Raw genomic sequence first — 17,535 nt, 5'->3', positions numbered from 1 at the left:
TGATCGGTTCAATTCAATCTCTAAGCCTCTGTGCTTTCCCCTTACTTGAATTAATCACTAACTCACAAATTAAAGTCTATTAACAAAAATCTAAGTATGTCCATGATACTCAGGAGGAATTACAAAGGTTTTCCAAAGACAGTGAAAGTTTTCAGAATTACATGCTCAAATAACAAGAAAATGAACCAGATCACTCCAAACTCCTATTTATTTGAGTTAATCAATACGCCACAAGGCACAACTGAGGTACAGGCTCGACACTTGCGAACCAGTGCTATACTCAGCAGACCAACACAATTCCAAAAGTTGAGGAGCCACTGTCATGACAAATTATGCCCTGAAATGGTATTGAGAGGACGGCAGAAAAAAGAGCCAAGAGTGAACCAAAAAATAAATACTAAAAAGGAAACTGGAAAGAAGAGGGAAATAATGACCTGGAAGAAAAAAAAAAACCTATGGGAAGTTTAAAATATTTTTGAAAGATAAAGAAACACTAACTTTCCAGAAGATAAATTTAAAAGCTAAAAGAGCATTTCCCAAATTCTGACTGTAGCTCAAGAAAAAAAAAGCGTGAGGGGGGTACGGGAGAGGAGGCACCACAGAGGGGAAAAGAACTATTTGGAAGTCAGATCATTCTCCTATACACTACATCAACAAGACTAGGTCTTTGTTCCTCAAAACGTATCCTTTATAAATACCGGTTAAAAAAAACACTGGACAAAGATCTTCAAGATCTGGACCCTCGGGTAAAATACATCTATAAGGAAGCTGTATTAAAGCACTAGAGCACAATTCATAACTCCAAAAGATTATGCCAAAAAAAAAAAAAAGAGAGTACTATGTACTATGAATGGCTCTGATATAACTTGTTTTTGTAGCAGTCTGGAAAAACCTAAGTTTTGACTTTGAAGGCCAAAATCGTCTCGAAGCTGCCTCCCAAATTGGCAAGGAAAAACCTCCTCCACGTATCAAAATCACTAACCATTTCTTAAGTCTGCTCCTAATCTGAATTTTAAGGACACTAATAGGCGCACTTAGGGCTTCCCAGATGGCTCAGTGGTAAAAAAAAAAAAAAAAAAAAAATCCGCCTGCCAATTTAGAAGACGAGGGTTCGATCCCTGGGTTGGGAAGATTCTCCTGGAGAACGGAATGGCAACCCCACTCCAGTATCCTTGCCGTGAAAATCCCATGAACAGAGGAGCCTGGTGGGCTACAATCCATGAGGTCGCAGAGTCCGACACGACTGAGCACACACACAATAGGTGCACTTAATCATTTGTCCTATTTTTTAAATAAAAGCTGACTTACTTGACTACTGTCACTTTCTTCTCCCACAATCACACTAAACTGATCTCAAGTTGCAGTCCACACAATTTCTCTCTTCACTCACCCACCACACTATTTTGAAATACTTAATTCTACATACAAGGTGAAATACAATACAATTAAAAGCTGCAAGACATTACTCAACGCCTAGCAATCAGTCGGAATAATCTTCGGACAACTGTTCAAAAACTTTTAGAAATAGCCTAACGACCAAATCACCTGTTCGGATATCTGATCTAGATGAAAAAGCACTGCAAACTTTTTCTACTCTGCATGCAATTCTTGATTACAAAGAGAAAACTCCACAGGCTAGCCGGAGCTAGAGAACCGGTAGGGTAACAGGCTAAAAGGGCGTCGTTGATTTCTTGGCTACAGTGACAGAGGCGGGAGACACACCCCTAGCGTCGGTCGGAAACACTACAGCAGTTGAGTTCTACCTAGGGATTAATGTGAGGGTAAGGAAAGACAAATTTAAATCGCCATGATTCAAAAACAACCAGCACCGGAGAAACCCACGAAGGTAACAAAGAAAACGAGAAACCCTTGGCAATCAGTAAGCACTAAAAACAAGTATCCCCGTTTATCACAATCCGAGCTACACTGTGTTCATGAATCGACACCTTGGACCTTTCCGGTTCGCCACTGCAGAGAGAAAACCAGCAGCGAAGAAGGAAAAAAAAAAAAAAAAGCCTCGTAAGGTTGCAAACTGCAGTGAAATAAACACTAACGGGAGAGGGGGGAAGTAAGTGGCAGGATTCCTGCCAAGACTTGCTGCTTCAAAATAGAGTGGGAGTGGAAGAGAGCGCGGCCCTGGAGAGAAAGTGGGTCTTATATAAAGAGCCACTGGCCACCTATGATTGCCGTAGGATTCCGGAATCTCCCCGAACTTGAGAGTGAGTGCGGGGCTGAGAGGGGGGCTCCACGTGGAGGAGGGTCCGGAGAAGGGAAAGCGGGCCGATCAGGGGACAGTACCGGGCGCACGGCCGGGGTGGCTGGGGGTCGAGGCCCGGGCGGAATCCCAGAGGCGCGAGGGGGGAGGGGGCGGAGGGGCTCCCCGCGGAGGCCCGGGGGCGGGCGCGGGGGCCCCGCCGGGCTGTCAATCCGCCGCCCGTCGCCCCCGGGCCGCTGGGGCTTTCTCGGGTCTCTCGAATTTTCCACCGGGGGAAGCCGCCCGGGGGAGTCGGGGCTCGCCCCCGCCCCTGCCCCTGGAAGCGGCGGGCGGGGAGCGATGGTGCGTGGGGAAGCCGAGAGCTCACCATTTTGCTTGGCGGTCGGCGACTCGCTCGCACAGAGAAGAGTGTCGGCGCTCTGACGGTCTCCCGCAGGAAGCAGTGGCGGCGGCGGCCCAGCTACGCTCGGCTGGGGCGGCTGCGGCCCTCGGGACGCCCGCGGGGGAAGGGGGGGTGCAGGCTGGGGGAGGGCAAGCGGCGCCGCGGGGAGCGCGCCGGCCGGGGTGACTGGACACGCGGGAGCTGGCGGGGAGAAGAGAAATTAAGGTCGAGATTCAGAGACGGAGAGCGCGGGAGGAGACACGGCGAGAAGTGGAGAGAGACAGAGCAGGGAGGGAGGCGGGGGAGAAGGGGGCCAAGCGGCTCGGGGGCTGCAGCCTCGCACTCGTGCTCGCGCCCGCACCAGAGCCGTGACGGACTCACTGCAGTGGCTCGCACTGACCCGCAACCTCAAGGCACGAAAAAGGGGGAGGGCGGGAGAGGGAGGGGAAAGCGGAGCGCAGCGGCGCGCGGGGCGGAGGGCGGGGGCGCGCGCGGAGCCGGCGGCGGGGGCGGGGCTTCCGCGAGCGCCGCACATCCGGGAACTCGCGCACCCGCTCGGCGGCGGCTGCGGCGGCGCTCTGGCGAGCTCTGGTTGGGGAGCGCGGAGCGCGCCGGCCGCCCCCTGCGTGCAAAGCGGGGGGAGCGCGGGGGCGGGGGCGCGGACGTCAGTGACGTCGCGTGGTGGAGCCCTTCCTGTCATGTGGCTGGAGGCGGGCGGGGTGGAGGGGGTGAAGAGGGGGAAGGCTGAGCCGAGAGGGGGAAACGAGGAAATACGAGGGTTCCCTGTGAGGGAGGAAGTGCGAGGGGTGCGCGAGCCTGGGCAGAGGGGGCCTTGGGCCCGGGAGTGAAAACCTCGTAGGAGAGGAGGAACAGATGAGCGGCCTTAAGGTCGGAACACCCAGACTCTTCACCAAAAAGAGGCCAACCCCAGCCCTGGGGCTGGAGGGAATCAGTTTGCGCCTGAAGACAGGTATCTTTGCATCAGTGTGATGGCTTGGATGCCCTACAGAATGCATGTCGCGTCTAAACACTTGTCACCCAGGTGCAGCGCCCGCAGGCCTACACACGTATATAGGTTGGCAGTCAGGAGCCGGGTTGGGAAGACAGGAGGAGGCTTGCAGAGTCAACAGAACAGACGATAGAGAGGCTGCCGCGAAGCCCTTCGCACCCAGCTCTGGATTTTCCTGAAACCCGCCAGGCGACCTTTTTGACGCGGCAGTGTTTTGGTGAAGGGTTGAAAGACCGATTGCCCACTTGTCCCTTTAGTAGGGCTGTATTCACTTTGGTGGTAATTACTGTTCTCAGAAAATTGGGACTACGGTGGGACGTGGAGTCCAGAAAAGCCTAAGGATGGAAAGTTATGTTCAGGGGGGGAAAAAAAAGCTGCCAGGAGAGGTGTGATTAAGGATAATGATGGAAGCATTTTGCAACAGTTTTAACCAGTTACTCCTTTTCAGCTCTTGATAATCTCGTGTGTGTATGTGTGTGTGTGAGAGAGAGAGAGAGATGTTTACTGAGTGGTCAGAAACTCCTAGTGAACAAATTGTTTTCAACAGTTTTATTAAAAACTATAGTATTTTTAAAGGCAGTCTGCTAAAGCTCCTTATGTGAGTTTTCTTCTTAACGCGCTAATCATTTTTCTATGTGATAAACATTCATCATTTGTAATAGAAACTCAGTGATGTGCCCTAGAGATGTGCAACTAACCTTTCGTCCCTTCCTCTTCTTTAAAAACTATTTTGTATCCGTTTCAGTATAAATAAGGGAAAGTAACTGATGACAAGCTGTATCACATAGCGAATGTATGGAGGAAAGGCCGAGAAATGACCCTGTTTCTTCCACCGTTTAATCTGTTAAGTCTTGACTTAGATATGTTGCTATTTAGATTCTAATATGTATTCCAAAACAGAGGGAAATCCCTAAGGTATATTGTCATTTATGTTGGCTAGGTATATTATTTTTAGTTAGTTTTTCATCATAAAATTAAGCTCACTTTTTAAAAGAACAGTATTTTAAAAATTCCTCCCCCTCAACTCCACCTCTTAGAGATCATCACTGTAACTGCATTTGTGTGTCCCTCGGATACGTTTAGTGAAAATGAAATTATCATTTTGACTGAGGATTAAATACTGAGAAGGAATTTGAGCTATATGGGATACTATAGATTCAAAGTGACCCGTAATTTTGTCATGATTTGTACCAATGCAGACTATAGTCATTCAACAAATATCTGTTGTGAACTTAAATCAGGAATTTAAGAGTTCAGAGCTGTGAAAGATTGGCTAGCCTTTGTGACTAACAAGAAACACAAGGCCAGTTCACTTGTTTCTTGGCATCATGCAAATTTACCGGAATTCACCACTTACATTCTCCCAGTTTTGCATATACTGCATAGTATACAAACTGGTAGCATCTCTGACTCTGAAACCGATTATTCTGAATTCATTAAGAGAGGTAAATCCACAATGCACCTTTATCATCCAGGTTTTTCCCCTGAGGTCAAAATGGAAAGTATGGTAATCAGTCTTCTCTCTGTCTTTTTACTAAGGGAGCAAGTACCTAGTGGTCCTGCCAAAAACACACAAGGCAAAGGACGTATCTAATAAGTGGGTTATTATTTCCTGGAAAACTTAGCATGTAAAAGATGATTGTTGGGGAGCATTATGGAGGTAAGTTGGAGGGAGAAACACTTAAGACAGAGATACCAGTTATAGGAATGGTAACAGCTAGCATGAGGTCATGAGAAGTATCAATAGTGGAGAAAAGGAAGGGATCAATAGGAAAAACATGGAGTAAAAATGGACTATGCAGTTTAACCAATGTAGGGAATAAGAAGAGGGAAAATAAAAGATGACCATTATACTTTGTTTGGTGACAGCAAATAGTGATACCATTGAGAGAAACAGAGAAGTCTGGAGAAGTTTGATTGCTGAGTGGAAAGAGATGAGTTTGGATTTTAAAATGCTAAATCTGAGTTGCTGGTGAGATATCCTTGTGGAAGCACCCAAGGGAAAAGAAGCTGGAACTGCAGGGTAGAAAGGAGGAGAGATGTGGGAATCATCTCAAAAAAAAAAAGAAATCAAAATTGAAAACTTCAAGTGTCCCCTTATTTAGACACAAGAAAAAGAAGGGACCCCAAGATCATCATAAAGCTAAGTAGAATTTATTTTTGAGGTTTTAAGAAAAAGCGTAATGCTTGCAGTCATATTTGACTGCACAACAGCTTTAGACTTCAGTGTCTCTGTAATTATCTTTCTGAAGTTAGCTATGTCACAGGTAATTTTATCAAGGTCATTGTGATATACAGAAATCTACATGATAATAAAGGTCTCATTGTGGTCATTTCCTTATATATCAAATATAAGAGTGGTAGAAGAGCTGAATTAGCATTTCTATAGTTGTTTAAGGCATTCCTGTGCAATGTTACCCCAAAATATGCACTGTCATTCATGATTATGTTGAATGACAATGGGGTCAACATAAAGTTAAATGATTTAACTTTTATACTCATTTAATTTTATACTCATACATGGAAAGAAAATGCCAATTGAAAAAGAATCAAAACAACTTGTAAATAATGTCTGTTCCTTTTTAGTACACATCTGTTAACACAGAGGAAACATCTACCTCCCCTCCTAAATAAAACCATACATGTCCCAGCTCAAGAAGCCAAGATTTAAGAATATGTTGTACCTTTCTGCCATCCAGTTTCATATAAAATTCTCTTTGCTGTGAGCACCGAGGTTGCATGGGGAAAAAATCGCTTTCCTTCCTAGAATCTCTTTTTATACCAAGAAGAAAGCAAGGATGCCAGGTAGGCCCCTGCTCCATGGTATGGTTGAAGGAGGATTCCTTGGCACCTGAGTTGGCAGGGAAGTGGCTAGTTCCCTTCTGGCTAAGCAGCAAAAGTAGGAACCAAGGATTCCAAGTTCTATCTTGGAAACTCATTTCTCCATAGAAACAATTTTACAAAGAATTCTGTAAACAATGACCTTCCTACAAAAGCCTACTTATAATGTAGCTGAAACTCTGTATTTGCTATTAAAAACACAATGATAGAAATCAATGCTCTTAAAATATATATAGTTTTAAGAATTAATGGGAAGAAAAGTGCTGGGTGGATTTTTTTTCTTTTAATTCTACACGTAACTATTTTTAAAACTATGGAATTGTATGGAACTTTTCGAATTAACGTAAGAGAATTAATAATATTGAGTCTGTTCAGAATAAAATCTGTAATTTACTTTTCAGATGAAACGCAGGTTAGAAATATTCCTTAATTAGGAAAGTTTCCAAAACTTATTCATTAAATTGGCTATATAAATTACTTTTGTATGATATACAGGACCAAAAAGGAAAGTGGGGGTGAAGGAACTTCCTGAGATTGATTCCTGAACATCTTAAATCCACATCTAATTCCATTTGTTGAAGGAAAAATTCACAGTGGTTTTGAAGGCAATGTATTAACACCTTTTACATGATGAGCTTTATTATATTTCTAAACTGATTACTTCTCTATATGATAAATACATTATAATTAAGTGCATACATTATAATTAATCATCTGCATAAGTATAACAGTTGAAACCATGCAAGAAAGGTCAGAAATCAGCATAGAAACAACAGGGCAAGACCCAGGGCACAATCAAGGTAACATCTACATTTAAGTGGCTAAAAGAGGAAGTAATGACAGAAACAAAAATGAACTAGACAGAAGGGCAGGAGATCCAGCACAGATGCTCAGGAAGCCGAAAGTCAGGGTTTCAGGAGAAAGGAGTGGTCCAGCAGTGTTGTCAAAGAGGGCCGAGTCAGATGGAGTAGCACAGGCTGCTGGTTTACATTCATATATATCCACTGAGATGTCCTAGAGTGTATCTTAAAATAGTCTGAGTTAGAATTCTCATTTCTTTGGTCCTTGCACATAAAAATGAGAACCAAGGAAAAGCTGTTATAGTATTTGCATTTTACTAGTTTACAAGAGTATTTACCTTACAGCATTTACCTAAACAGTATTTACTCTAAGCGTATCAGAAAAAAAATGATTGAAATGAAAAACAGATATAACACTAGAGAAGACTTGTTTGTCAAACTTGTTGACTCACATATATATTTACACACTCACGTTATCCACGTGTGCTTCACAGAAGGCTGTGTGTAACACCCGAGTGAGACCCTAGTTCTAATCCTACCTCTGACTACTCTGAATCCACTTCTATGAATTATGAGTTTTCCATTTATGAATTTTGGATAGTTGTTTAAACCTAAGTTTGTGCTGTGTAGTTTGGTAGCCTCCAGCCACTTATGGCTGTTTACATTTAAGTTAATTAAAATTGAGTAAAATTAAGATTCAGTTCTTCTGTCTCATTAGCTACATTTCAAGTGGTTGATAGCTGTATACCTTGTGGCTACCATATTGACCACCACAAAAGTACTATTGAACAGCTCTCTATTGAACAAGTCCTTTACCTGAGAATATGCATCACCAACCACTAACATGTTTGTTTGTTATGAGGGTAAGCAAATTTCAAATACAACAAGTTAATTGAAACTAGTTTAGATGCCCTTGGCATTTGAACAAACAAGTAACAGACACTAAAAAAAACGAAATGTATATTGGAACAAATGAGAATGGACAAATTTCAAGGAAAAAAAAAAAAACCCCTGGGTGTGTGAATATATTAGAAAGAGAGACTGAAAAATTAAAAACATTTAAAGTTTATTGTCAGTACTTTTACTAAAATGCATGTATTCTATATTAAAATGTTTAATATAGCTTTTTCAATATATTGCAACAAATATACTAAAATTTTTAAATTTATAAAAATATTTTTAACAACTGCATAGAACTAATAGTTAATATACTTTGTTTTCACTAAACAGTTTTATTTATTACTATAATCTGGTTTCTGTATTTTACCCACAGCATTAATACAGATTTCACATAGCATTCAGGATACTATAGAGAAGTTTTAAAATGCAAAGAGAATGTGTAAGAGATAAAGTATTAAGCCTGTCATCTCACAAAGATTCCTAAGAGATCTTTAATAAATAAGGGATCAGGGTTTCAGTTTTATATTCCATCTAAAAATAACATTCCTTAGTGCTGAATCAGGAGTTTGAGCGTGCAGCAAACTGAATCCACTTCTTTCAATCATCAGGGGTTTTCTCAGTGAACTTTCAAGATAGACCTTGGCTTCCAAAGGAAAGGAAATTAGTAAAGTAGCAAAAAAAAAAAAAAAAAAGATTGATTTGGCATAAAATATCCATTCATTGACTTAACCCATCTGATATATGAAAAGGTATGCACAGCAGGATCAGACTGACCCTAAGAAAAGGGAACAATATTTTGTAGATTATAACTACAGGCACTAGGAATTAATTGTTTATAAGATGGCAGATCTCAGAGGTCCCCCTGACTTCTCTGGGGAGTGAAGAGGCAATGCAATGCCATTACTGTGCCATTAAGAGAAAGCCATACCCTCATGATACGGTAAGCCATAAACTGGTGCTTAGTTTAGCCTGGCATTTTCTAGATGGGTGTGTGCAGAGTGGGGAACACTGAAGCTCAGTATTAGGCATTTGTAACCTGTCCTTCACTGCCATTGTTTCCACTAGAGGGAACTACTCTGAATGTCTCACTTTTGAGGAAGCCTGGTTCTCTCTTTTGTCTGACTCTGGACACTGGGCGATCATTTAATGATATAAATGGAAGAGCTTAATTCTAAAGGGCCCTTGGAGGAAAACCACTGGATCAGTAACAAGGTTATGGAAAATGTTTTACATACAGAAAATTATAAAACAAAATAATCTGTAATTATGTCAGCAAGAGATAATCATTGTTTATATTTGGATGTGTATCCAATCTTTTTTCTATGTATATATAATATAAAATATATAATTATAAATATATAATGTATATTAAAATATATATGTGTATAATTGGGATCTACTGTCTTATAATTTTCTACTTAATATTTTGGAAATGTTTCTCCCATCTGTACATACTCTTCAAGAATATGATTTTCAATGTATATGTGTTCAGTAATGTTAATGTATGCCATAATTTATTTAAGAATCTCCTATAACTTAATTTTTATTTGGTGGTTTTCAGTTTTTCCTGTTACATTATATATTAAACACTTCTGTAAAATCTTTGTGCACATTTCTGATTTTTTTTTAGGATACATTCATAGTAGTGGAGTTATAGAACCAAAGGGTATAAACATTTTAAAGGCTTTATATTGTATGTATATATCTATAGATAGAGACAGAGAGAGACTCCAATTACTCTCAAGAAATTTTGTAGATTTCCCACCAGCAATGCACATTTCTCAACAGCAGTATAAACTGTGTATTGGTATTTCTTCTAAATGTAGATTAAAAAAAAAAACTGGCACCTCATCATGATTTGTATTTCTTGGTTTACTAGTAATATTGAACATTTTTCTTAAATTTTGATCTTTTAACTCAACTGCTGAGAATATATTCCTGTGACTTAACTGTTGATTGATCACTTTTCTTGGGGAAATTGGTCATTTTTAGTGATTTATAAAAACTTTTTGTATGTGAAGGATATAATCCCCTTATCATGTTTTAACTAGGTTTGTGGCATTTTTAAAGATTATTTTCCCATTCTGAATATGGGAGGGAAATAACATATGAATGATAACACCTTTAATATATAAATATCTTCTAGTTAATTAAGAACTTTTTTCATATAATTAATCTATCTCTCTCATGCAAAACATTATAAAGTATATATTCAATGGTTAGATTGGAAGGTAGACTAGTAAATTACCAACCACTCTTTACTTACAGAGAATAGGTTAATTAATGCTGACTTGACAGTAGGTACTTACCCTGTTTTCTGTTGGATAGCAAATTCATTCAAAATTTTATTTGACCTAACTTATTTCTCAATCATATTCTTCAATGAAGAGGAAAGTAGCATATGAAAATCTTGCATCAAAGACACGTAATGAACTATATATACAACCAAAAACTGAAATCTTCAGAGGCTGAAAACAACTGAAAATATCTTCTGAAAATGGCAATGATCTTGGGTCAACTGTATTATTTTGTCTTATGTATCAGTTGCACACATAGCCTATACAATGTATATGGTTATAAAATGTATGTGTATATGGTTATAAAATGTATATGAGGTACACATCGCTTTATGTTTTTTCTCTATCAGTCAAGTACACACACTACTCAAAACATTTTACAAAAATTTATATCACATTTTTTTTTCTCTCCATGGTATCCTAAGTAAGATAAATGGCAGATTAAACCAGCCTTTTATTTGTACATATAGATAACTGCAACAGAGTTCCTCTACATTTACAATTCTATGAATACATGAAAACAATTTGCTTCAACAAAAGTAACAGCATAACTAAAAACAGTCATAAGCCCAAGATCCATTCTGGGTTGTTAATTCTCATTCTGTTTTTCTGTTGGAATGAGTTCCTTGTACAATATTTTAAATTAGAAATATCTTCTTTAAAAAAAAAAGAATTGACTAGTTATACCAGTTTTTCTTGTAATGATTAAAATTATCATAGAAATTTGTTTTTGTGGGGCCAACTGGTTGGAACCAAATTTGAATTTTTCACTAGCATATTCTCTATAATGCTGTTCTTCCAGAAAACGTAAGAGTAACCAAAAGGCATATTTTAAAGAAATATACTTGTGCAAATAAAACATACAGTATTGTAAATTAATAATGTTTAAAAAAATAGTCAGTAAATGAACCATGCCTGTATATTCAAGATTGTATCACTAAAATAAATGAGTATGCTTTTTAAAAAGTAATTTCCTCCTTTGAAAATAATTTATAAACATGTATGAGATACATAATATTTATAATACTGTAAATAGAACTTGTTCTATAAAATTAGCAAATTGCACCAGTGCTAAAGTTCTCAAGGTCACGCAGGAAGTTGCAATGTAGATGTATTTTATGCATTTTGTCAGATTGGGGAAGTCGATTGTATTTCTAAGAAGGTGTTTTCATTAAAAAGTTGTACTTTTTGAGTAAGGCTGAAATGTTTGGTAAATAAATTTCATCCAGTGAATTCTGTGTTTTCTGTGATTCTAAAGAGCATCTTCAGGTCATCATAAAATACTAACCACTCTGCGTGACAAATCAAAAGGAAGAGGAATGTTAGCATACAGCAGACAACCTTTGCCCAGAAGCAATACAGTTCCAGGGTCCATTCTACCTTAGACACAAATTTTGTCAATGATGATTGTGTTTAGTTAGTCTCAACTTGCTTTTTCCATTGTTTTTCTTAAATAGCTGCTCATATTAGTTCCGAGGCACCACTATAATTATTAATTACTTCTAAGCGAAGACTCTCATTCACTATCAAAGCATTTACAATTAATAGGACTTGTATCCTTTTCCAGTGTCAGCATCAGTAACCTTAGACATACAGTTTGCCTAGAAACAAAAGGACTCTGCAAAGAGCAATGGGGAACAGTGAAGAGTGACACAATGAGGAAACAGTAGAGCCTCTGGTCCAGCACAACAATTGCACTCAGGTCCACCCAGAAATCCACATTCTAACTATACTCTTCCGATCATCACCCCTTTTCTTGCTCCTACACGAATCTCAAGCTTTGATATCCTCATTTTATACTCTCTTCTAACCCACACTCAGTCCCTAGGGCCCCTTGTTTCATTTTATAGGAGTCTATAAAACACTAAAATTAGCAATTAGAATGTATCCACCCAAGAGCCAAAGGATGGTGTTTTTGCAGAAAGCAGGTTACAGAAAGTAATTGATTGCAATGTCTAAATGCTGGGTAAATACTTGGCTATGACTGAACAGAACCTCCTGTCTGTCATGCAGTTGAATAAACTGCAAAGTAAGAGCACAACCTACCAGGATACATTTTAATCTGCTATTCACCACCAAACAATCTTGACACTGAAAGAAAGGCTTTCTTCTAAGAGGGCAATCTGGAACCCTATGGTCCTTTTAAACTGTGACTGTATCTCTCATTTGTACCTTTTCTAAGTTCTGCAGCAATACAAGAAACTCTTAATGATATAGGATAAAGGATGAAATGAAAACCTTTTGTATAGTCATAGTCATTTTAAGTTAGCTAAATATGTGCATGTTCAAGATCTGATTAGTAATGGATATTTTCAGTGTGGAAGAAAACCTCATTAATCCTGGACACCAGAGATGTTGAAATTCATTGTTTGCCTTTAGAAGATGCTTTGAGAAAAAGACTGGCCTTTGAAGGATGAAGACAAAGTGATCCTGGTACTCCAAATGTGGGTATTTAAAAGAAAGAACTTAGGGGGCTGAGATCAAGAGAGTGGGCTCAGCAGAACCAAATCAACCAGTGGTTGAAATGCATGTGTTCTTGTGATAGAGTAAATAGGCAAGGGCTGCAGGATGTTTACACAGTGGTGGGTGGAAGGATTAGGCACTATAAACACTAGTTTAAGAACTTTGAACCCCAACAGAGTGCTCCAGTATTGGCTGTTGGAGAAGCGAGGAGGGATCTGAGCTTGACTGGTTAGCAGGGCATAGAAAATCATAGGTATTACTGGAGGAAGCATGGGGATGGGTATGAACAATTCATAAAGATTCAAACTTAAGCACTTTGAAACATATATTCGAAAATCTTTTTAGTTGACTGAAAATTATTTCATGCATCTAAGAAGAACAGAGATTAAATGCTGGGCCTGGAAGTAGAACTCAGATCTGTGTGATTCCAAACTCAAGCTTTTCACCACTGTTACACTGCTGTTTGGTGTATAACCATGGTGTATTCCTGTGTGACTCTGTGTGTGTGTGTGTGTGTGTGTGTGTGTATGCACACATGCATCATTTTTATATATCTGATTTTCTTTTTAAAATAGGATCTAAATGCTAGAAAGACTGTCATCAAGAAAAGAAAACCTTCCAATATTGGTGGAAATGTAAATTGGTACAATCACTATGGAGAACAGTATGGGGGTTCCTGAAAAAACTAGAAATAGAACTACCATATGATACAGCAAGCCCACTCCTGGACATAAATCTGGAGAAAACCATAATCCAAAAGGATACATGCACTGCAGTATTCATTTCAGGACTGTTTACAATAGTCAAGACATGGAAATAACCTAAATATCCATCAACCAATGAATAAAAAAGATGTGATATATATATATGTATATATATATATATATACATACATATTTTTGTGTGCATGTATGTTAGTCACTCAGTTGTGTCCCACTCTTTGTGACCCCATGGTCTGTAGCCCACCAGGTTCCTCTGTCCATGGCATTTTCCAGCAAGAATACTGGAGTGGGTTGAAACTATTTTACAGGGACTCTTCCCAACATGGGGACTAACCTGTGTCTCCTGCATTAGTAGCAGATTCTTTACGACTGAGCTAACAGGGAAGCCTGCATACACACATACATGGAGTGGGGGAGGGGCGGGGAAGGAGAGAGAAAGAAAGAGTGGAATATTACTCAGCCATGAAAAAAGAATGAAATAATGCTGTTTGCAGCAACATTGATGGACCTAGAAGCTGTCATACTAGTGAAATTAGAGAAAAACATATACGATATTGCTTATATGTGGAATTAAAAAAATAGTGCAAGTGAACTTATTTACAAAACAGAAATAGAGTTAAAGATGTAGAAAACAAATTTCCCTTCTTCAAGGGATCTTCCCAACAGGGATGGAATCCAGGTTTCCTGCAGCTTCTTTACCATTTGAACCACCAACTTATGGTTACCAGGGGGGAAAGGGGGTGCTAAACTCGGAGATTAGGATTGACATATATATATACACACACACTACTTTATATAATATAGTTAACTAATAAGGACCTACTATATAGCACAGGGAACTCTACTCAGTACTCTGTAATGACCTATATGGGAAAAGAATCTAAAATTAGTGGATATATGTATATATAGTGATATGTGAGTGAGTGAGTGAAGTCGCTCAGTTGTATCCGACTCTTTGCGACCCCGTGGACTGTAGCCTACCAGGCTCCTCCGTCCATGGGATTCTCCAGGCAAGAATATATATAGTGTATACACTATATATATTCTTATATGGGCTTCCCTGGTGGCTCAGAGGTTAAAGCATCTGCCTGGAATGGGGGAGACCCGGGTTCAATCCCTGGGTCAGAAAGATCCCCTGGAGAAGGAAATGGCAACTCACTCCAGTACTCTTGCCTGGAGAATCCTGTGGAGGGAGGAGCCTGGTAGGCTACAGTCCATGGGGTCGCACAGTTGGACACGACTGAGCGACAAACTGCTAAACTACTGTATATATATACACTACTATTAAAATTAAAAATAAAATAGAATCATGCTGTTTTGTAACTACTTCCCTTACCAACTCTTTTCTTTTAACTTTTTATTGTATTTTGGGGTATAGCTGTTAACGGGCTTCGCTGATGGCTCAGGCAGTAAAGAATCTGCTTGCAAAGTGGGAGACAGATTTGTTCCTTGGGTGGGGAAGATCTCCTAAAGAAGAGAATGGCAACCCACTCCAGCATTCTACCCTGGAGAATTCCACAGACAGAGGAGCATGGTGGACCACAGTGGGCTGCAGTGGGCTGTAGTCCATGGGGTCACAAAGAGTCAGACACAACAGAGCAACTTTCACATGTAGCTGTTAACAATGTGATAGTTTCAAGTGGGTAGCAAAGGGATACAGTCATATATATAACATGTTTCCATCCTCCACCAAACTCGCCTCCCATCCAGGCTGCCATGCAATATTGAGCAGAGTTCTTCATGCTATACAGTAGGACCTTGTTGGTTATCCATTTTGGATATAGCAATATGTATATGTCCGTCCCAAACTCCCTATCTCTTCCCCTATTCTTCCTCCAACTCCAGCAACCGTAAAGGCTGCCTCACTGACTCCTTACATTCATGTAACACACTAGGCTTTGGAGAGCTCTGATAAGATTGGTTCCAGGGTCCCAACCATAGGCCTAAGAACCATATTTAAACAAAGCCAATTCCCAATTCATAAAAAATGATCCCAGAGGCCATACTAAAGCTACTAATGACTTGAGCCACCAGTCTGTCAGAGAGCAAGCCCAGAAATTGAGATGAAGGAAAAGACAATGATCTAATTTCTCTGCCTTTGTAAAAATAGTCAAATCATGGAGACATGTGGAAACATTCATAACTTTTTTCTTATTTGGAATGCTTCAGGCTATTGTGTAGAAATGGCAGAAATATAATCCTCTCCCTTGTCTTCTCAACTAGTGTTTCTACTTATTAGATAATCATATGTAAGCCTAAAAATAGTACAACCTTGTTTATAAAGTGAATAAATGTGTTTCTAAAATATACAGGAAGCAGACATATGAAGAAAGAAAGTGAATTTTTAAACTATCTTGTTTTCATTTTAGACCCAGCCATGGTTTCCTATCTTCAGTCCTCCATAATACTAATTTATTTTTTATATTTCATCGTTGGAGTTTGTGATTATATGAAGTAAATCAGAGAGAGATTCACTATTTATTAAATCAGATTAATATGGAAGTTGGTATCCATAAGGCCCAGGTCCTTAAGTTTTGTCCTACATTTTGCTCGGTATTTGCTTAATTTTTTCAAGAAAGCAAAATTCCCCTTCCCTCCAATTCCTCCACCATGTAGATGGAATAATCACAACAAATTTTGGGGTCCATGTGCTTTCAGTTCAGTTCAGTTCAGTCGCTCAGTTGTGTCCGACTCTTTGCAACCCCATGAATCATAGCACGCCAGACCTCCCTATCCATCACCAACTCCCGGAGTCCACCCAAACTCATATCCATCAAGTCGGTGATGCCATCCAGCCATCTCATCCTCGGTCATCCCCTTCTCCTCCTGCCCCCAATCCCTCCCAGAATCAGGGTCTTTTCCAATGAGTCAACTCTTCGCATGAGGTGGCCAAAGTATTGGAGTTTCAGCCTCAGCATCAGTCTTTCCAATGAACACCTTAGCAGGGTATAAATTTTGTTGAAATGAATTGGATTTTTTAAATGACTTCAGAAAAAAGTAGAAAACGTGTCTCTCAACATCACAATCCCTATCTGGGATGCATTTTCACATCTCTAACGTGAAGAGTTTAGACTAGATGAGGACTATTCATCTTTCCTTCCTGTTCTAAAGGTCTATGCTTCCATTGTTCCTAACAGACCTTGTGAACCTGCCAGAACAAAACCCAGCAAGCTCCAACTGCAGCCTCCAAGAGAAACAAAGAGGCTCCTCTTCATTTCTTGGGCTCAGCAACTCTTTCTCCTCAGAATCTCATTTCAGTGGCTGCAAAATTGAGACCTGCCACTTTCATTCCAACCAGGATCACATGAATTAAAAGTCAGAGAGAATCCAGGCATTCTTACTCAGGATACACACATGAAAATATATTTCAAAACTAAAGCTTGAGAATATACTGATAGAAAAAAAGTTCCTATGACAAAATGATTTTTAAAAGGGGTAGAGGTACATTTCTTATAAAGACAGCACTGTTGGAAGGTAACCTTTAGAAAATGGTATAAAATTAAAAATTAAACGTAAATTAATGAAGAACTCATCAAATATCCATTGGTCACTAAGTACATTCATGGAAAAAGACTAAACCTACAAAGACAGCATTCAAAGAAGGCTTTTGCAGTTTCAAAAGATGTTTATCTCTGCCGTGATTCAGCTAATAAAATACTTCCTGCAGCTTTTTTAAGGAAGAAAGTCTACTAGTAGATTAGACTCTAATGTCCCAAGAGAATCTTTGGCATAGAAATAATTTACAATGCCCATACTACTACAAGAGCAGGTGATAAATGGGAGAGAAAACAGTTTGAAAATATTTAGAAATAAATATTTTGTGTCTCCTAAAAATAGCACACACAAAAGGAGAATTCGTTAAAATTTCACATACTCACAAGGTAGTTACAGGCTCTGTTGTCTTCC

The 17,535-nt window shown here is 39.6% G+C and overlaps 1 protein-coding gene across 1 annotated transcript in view; it reads right to left on the bottom strand.

Annotated features, from left to right (window-relative positions):
• Positions 1 to 3,021, bottom strand: part of PPP3R1 (protein phosphatase 3 regulatory subunit B, alpha) — a 65,420-nt gene extending 62,399 nt beyond the window's left edge. The window contains exon 1 of the mRNA XM_027966683.3: positions 2,583 to 3,021. Within this exon, the coding sequence (XP_027822484.1) occupies positions 2,583 to 2,585 (3 nt within the window). The 5' untranslated portion in view covers positions 2,586 to 3,021. The remainder of the gene's footprint in view (positions 1 to 2,582) is intronic.
• Positions 3,022 to 17,535: the final 14,514 nt, after the last annotated feature.

The sequence above is a fragment of the Ovis aries genome, chromosome 3 (assembly GCF_016772045.2).
Source record: "Ovis aries strain OAR_USU_Benz2616 breed Rambouillet chromosome 3, ARS-UI_Ramb_v3.0, whole genome shotgun sequence".
Taxonomy (NCBI): Eukaryota; Metazoa; Chordata; class Mammalia; order Artiodactyla; family Bovidae; genus Ovis; species Ovis aries.
Note: the sequence above shows the minus strand (reverse complement) of the source record. Positions and strands in the feature narration are given on the sequence as shown.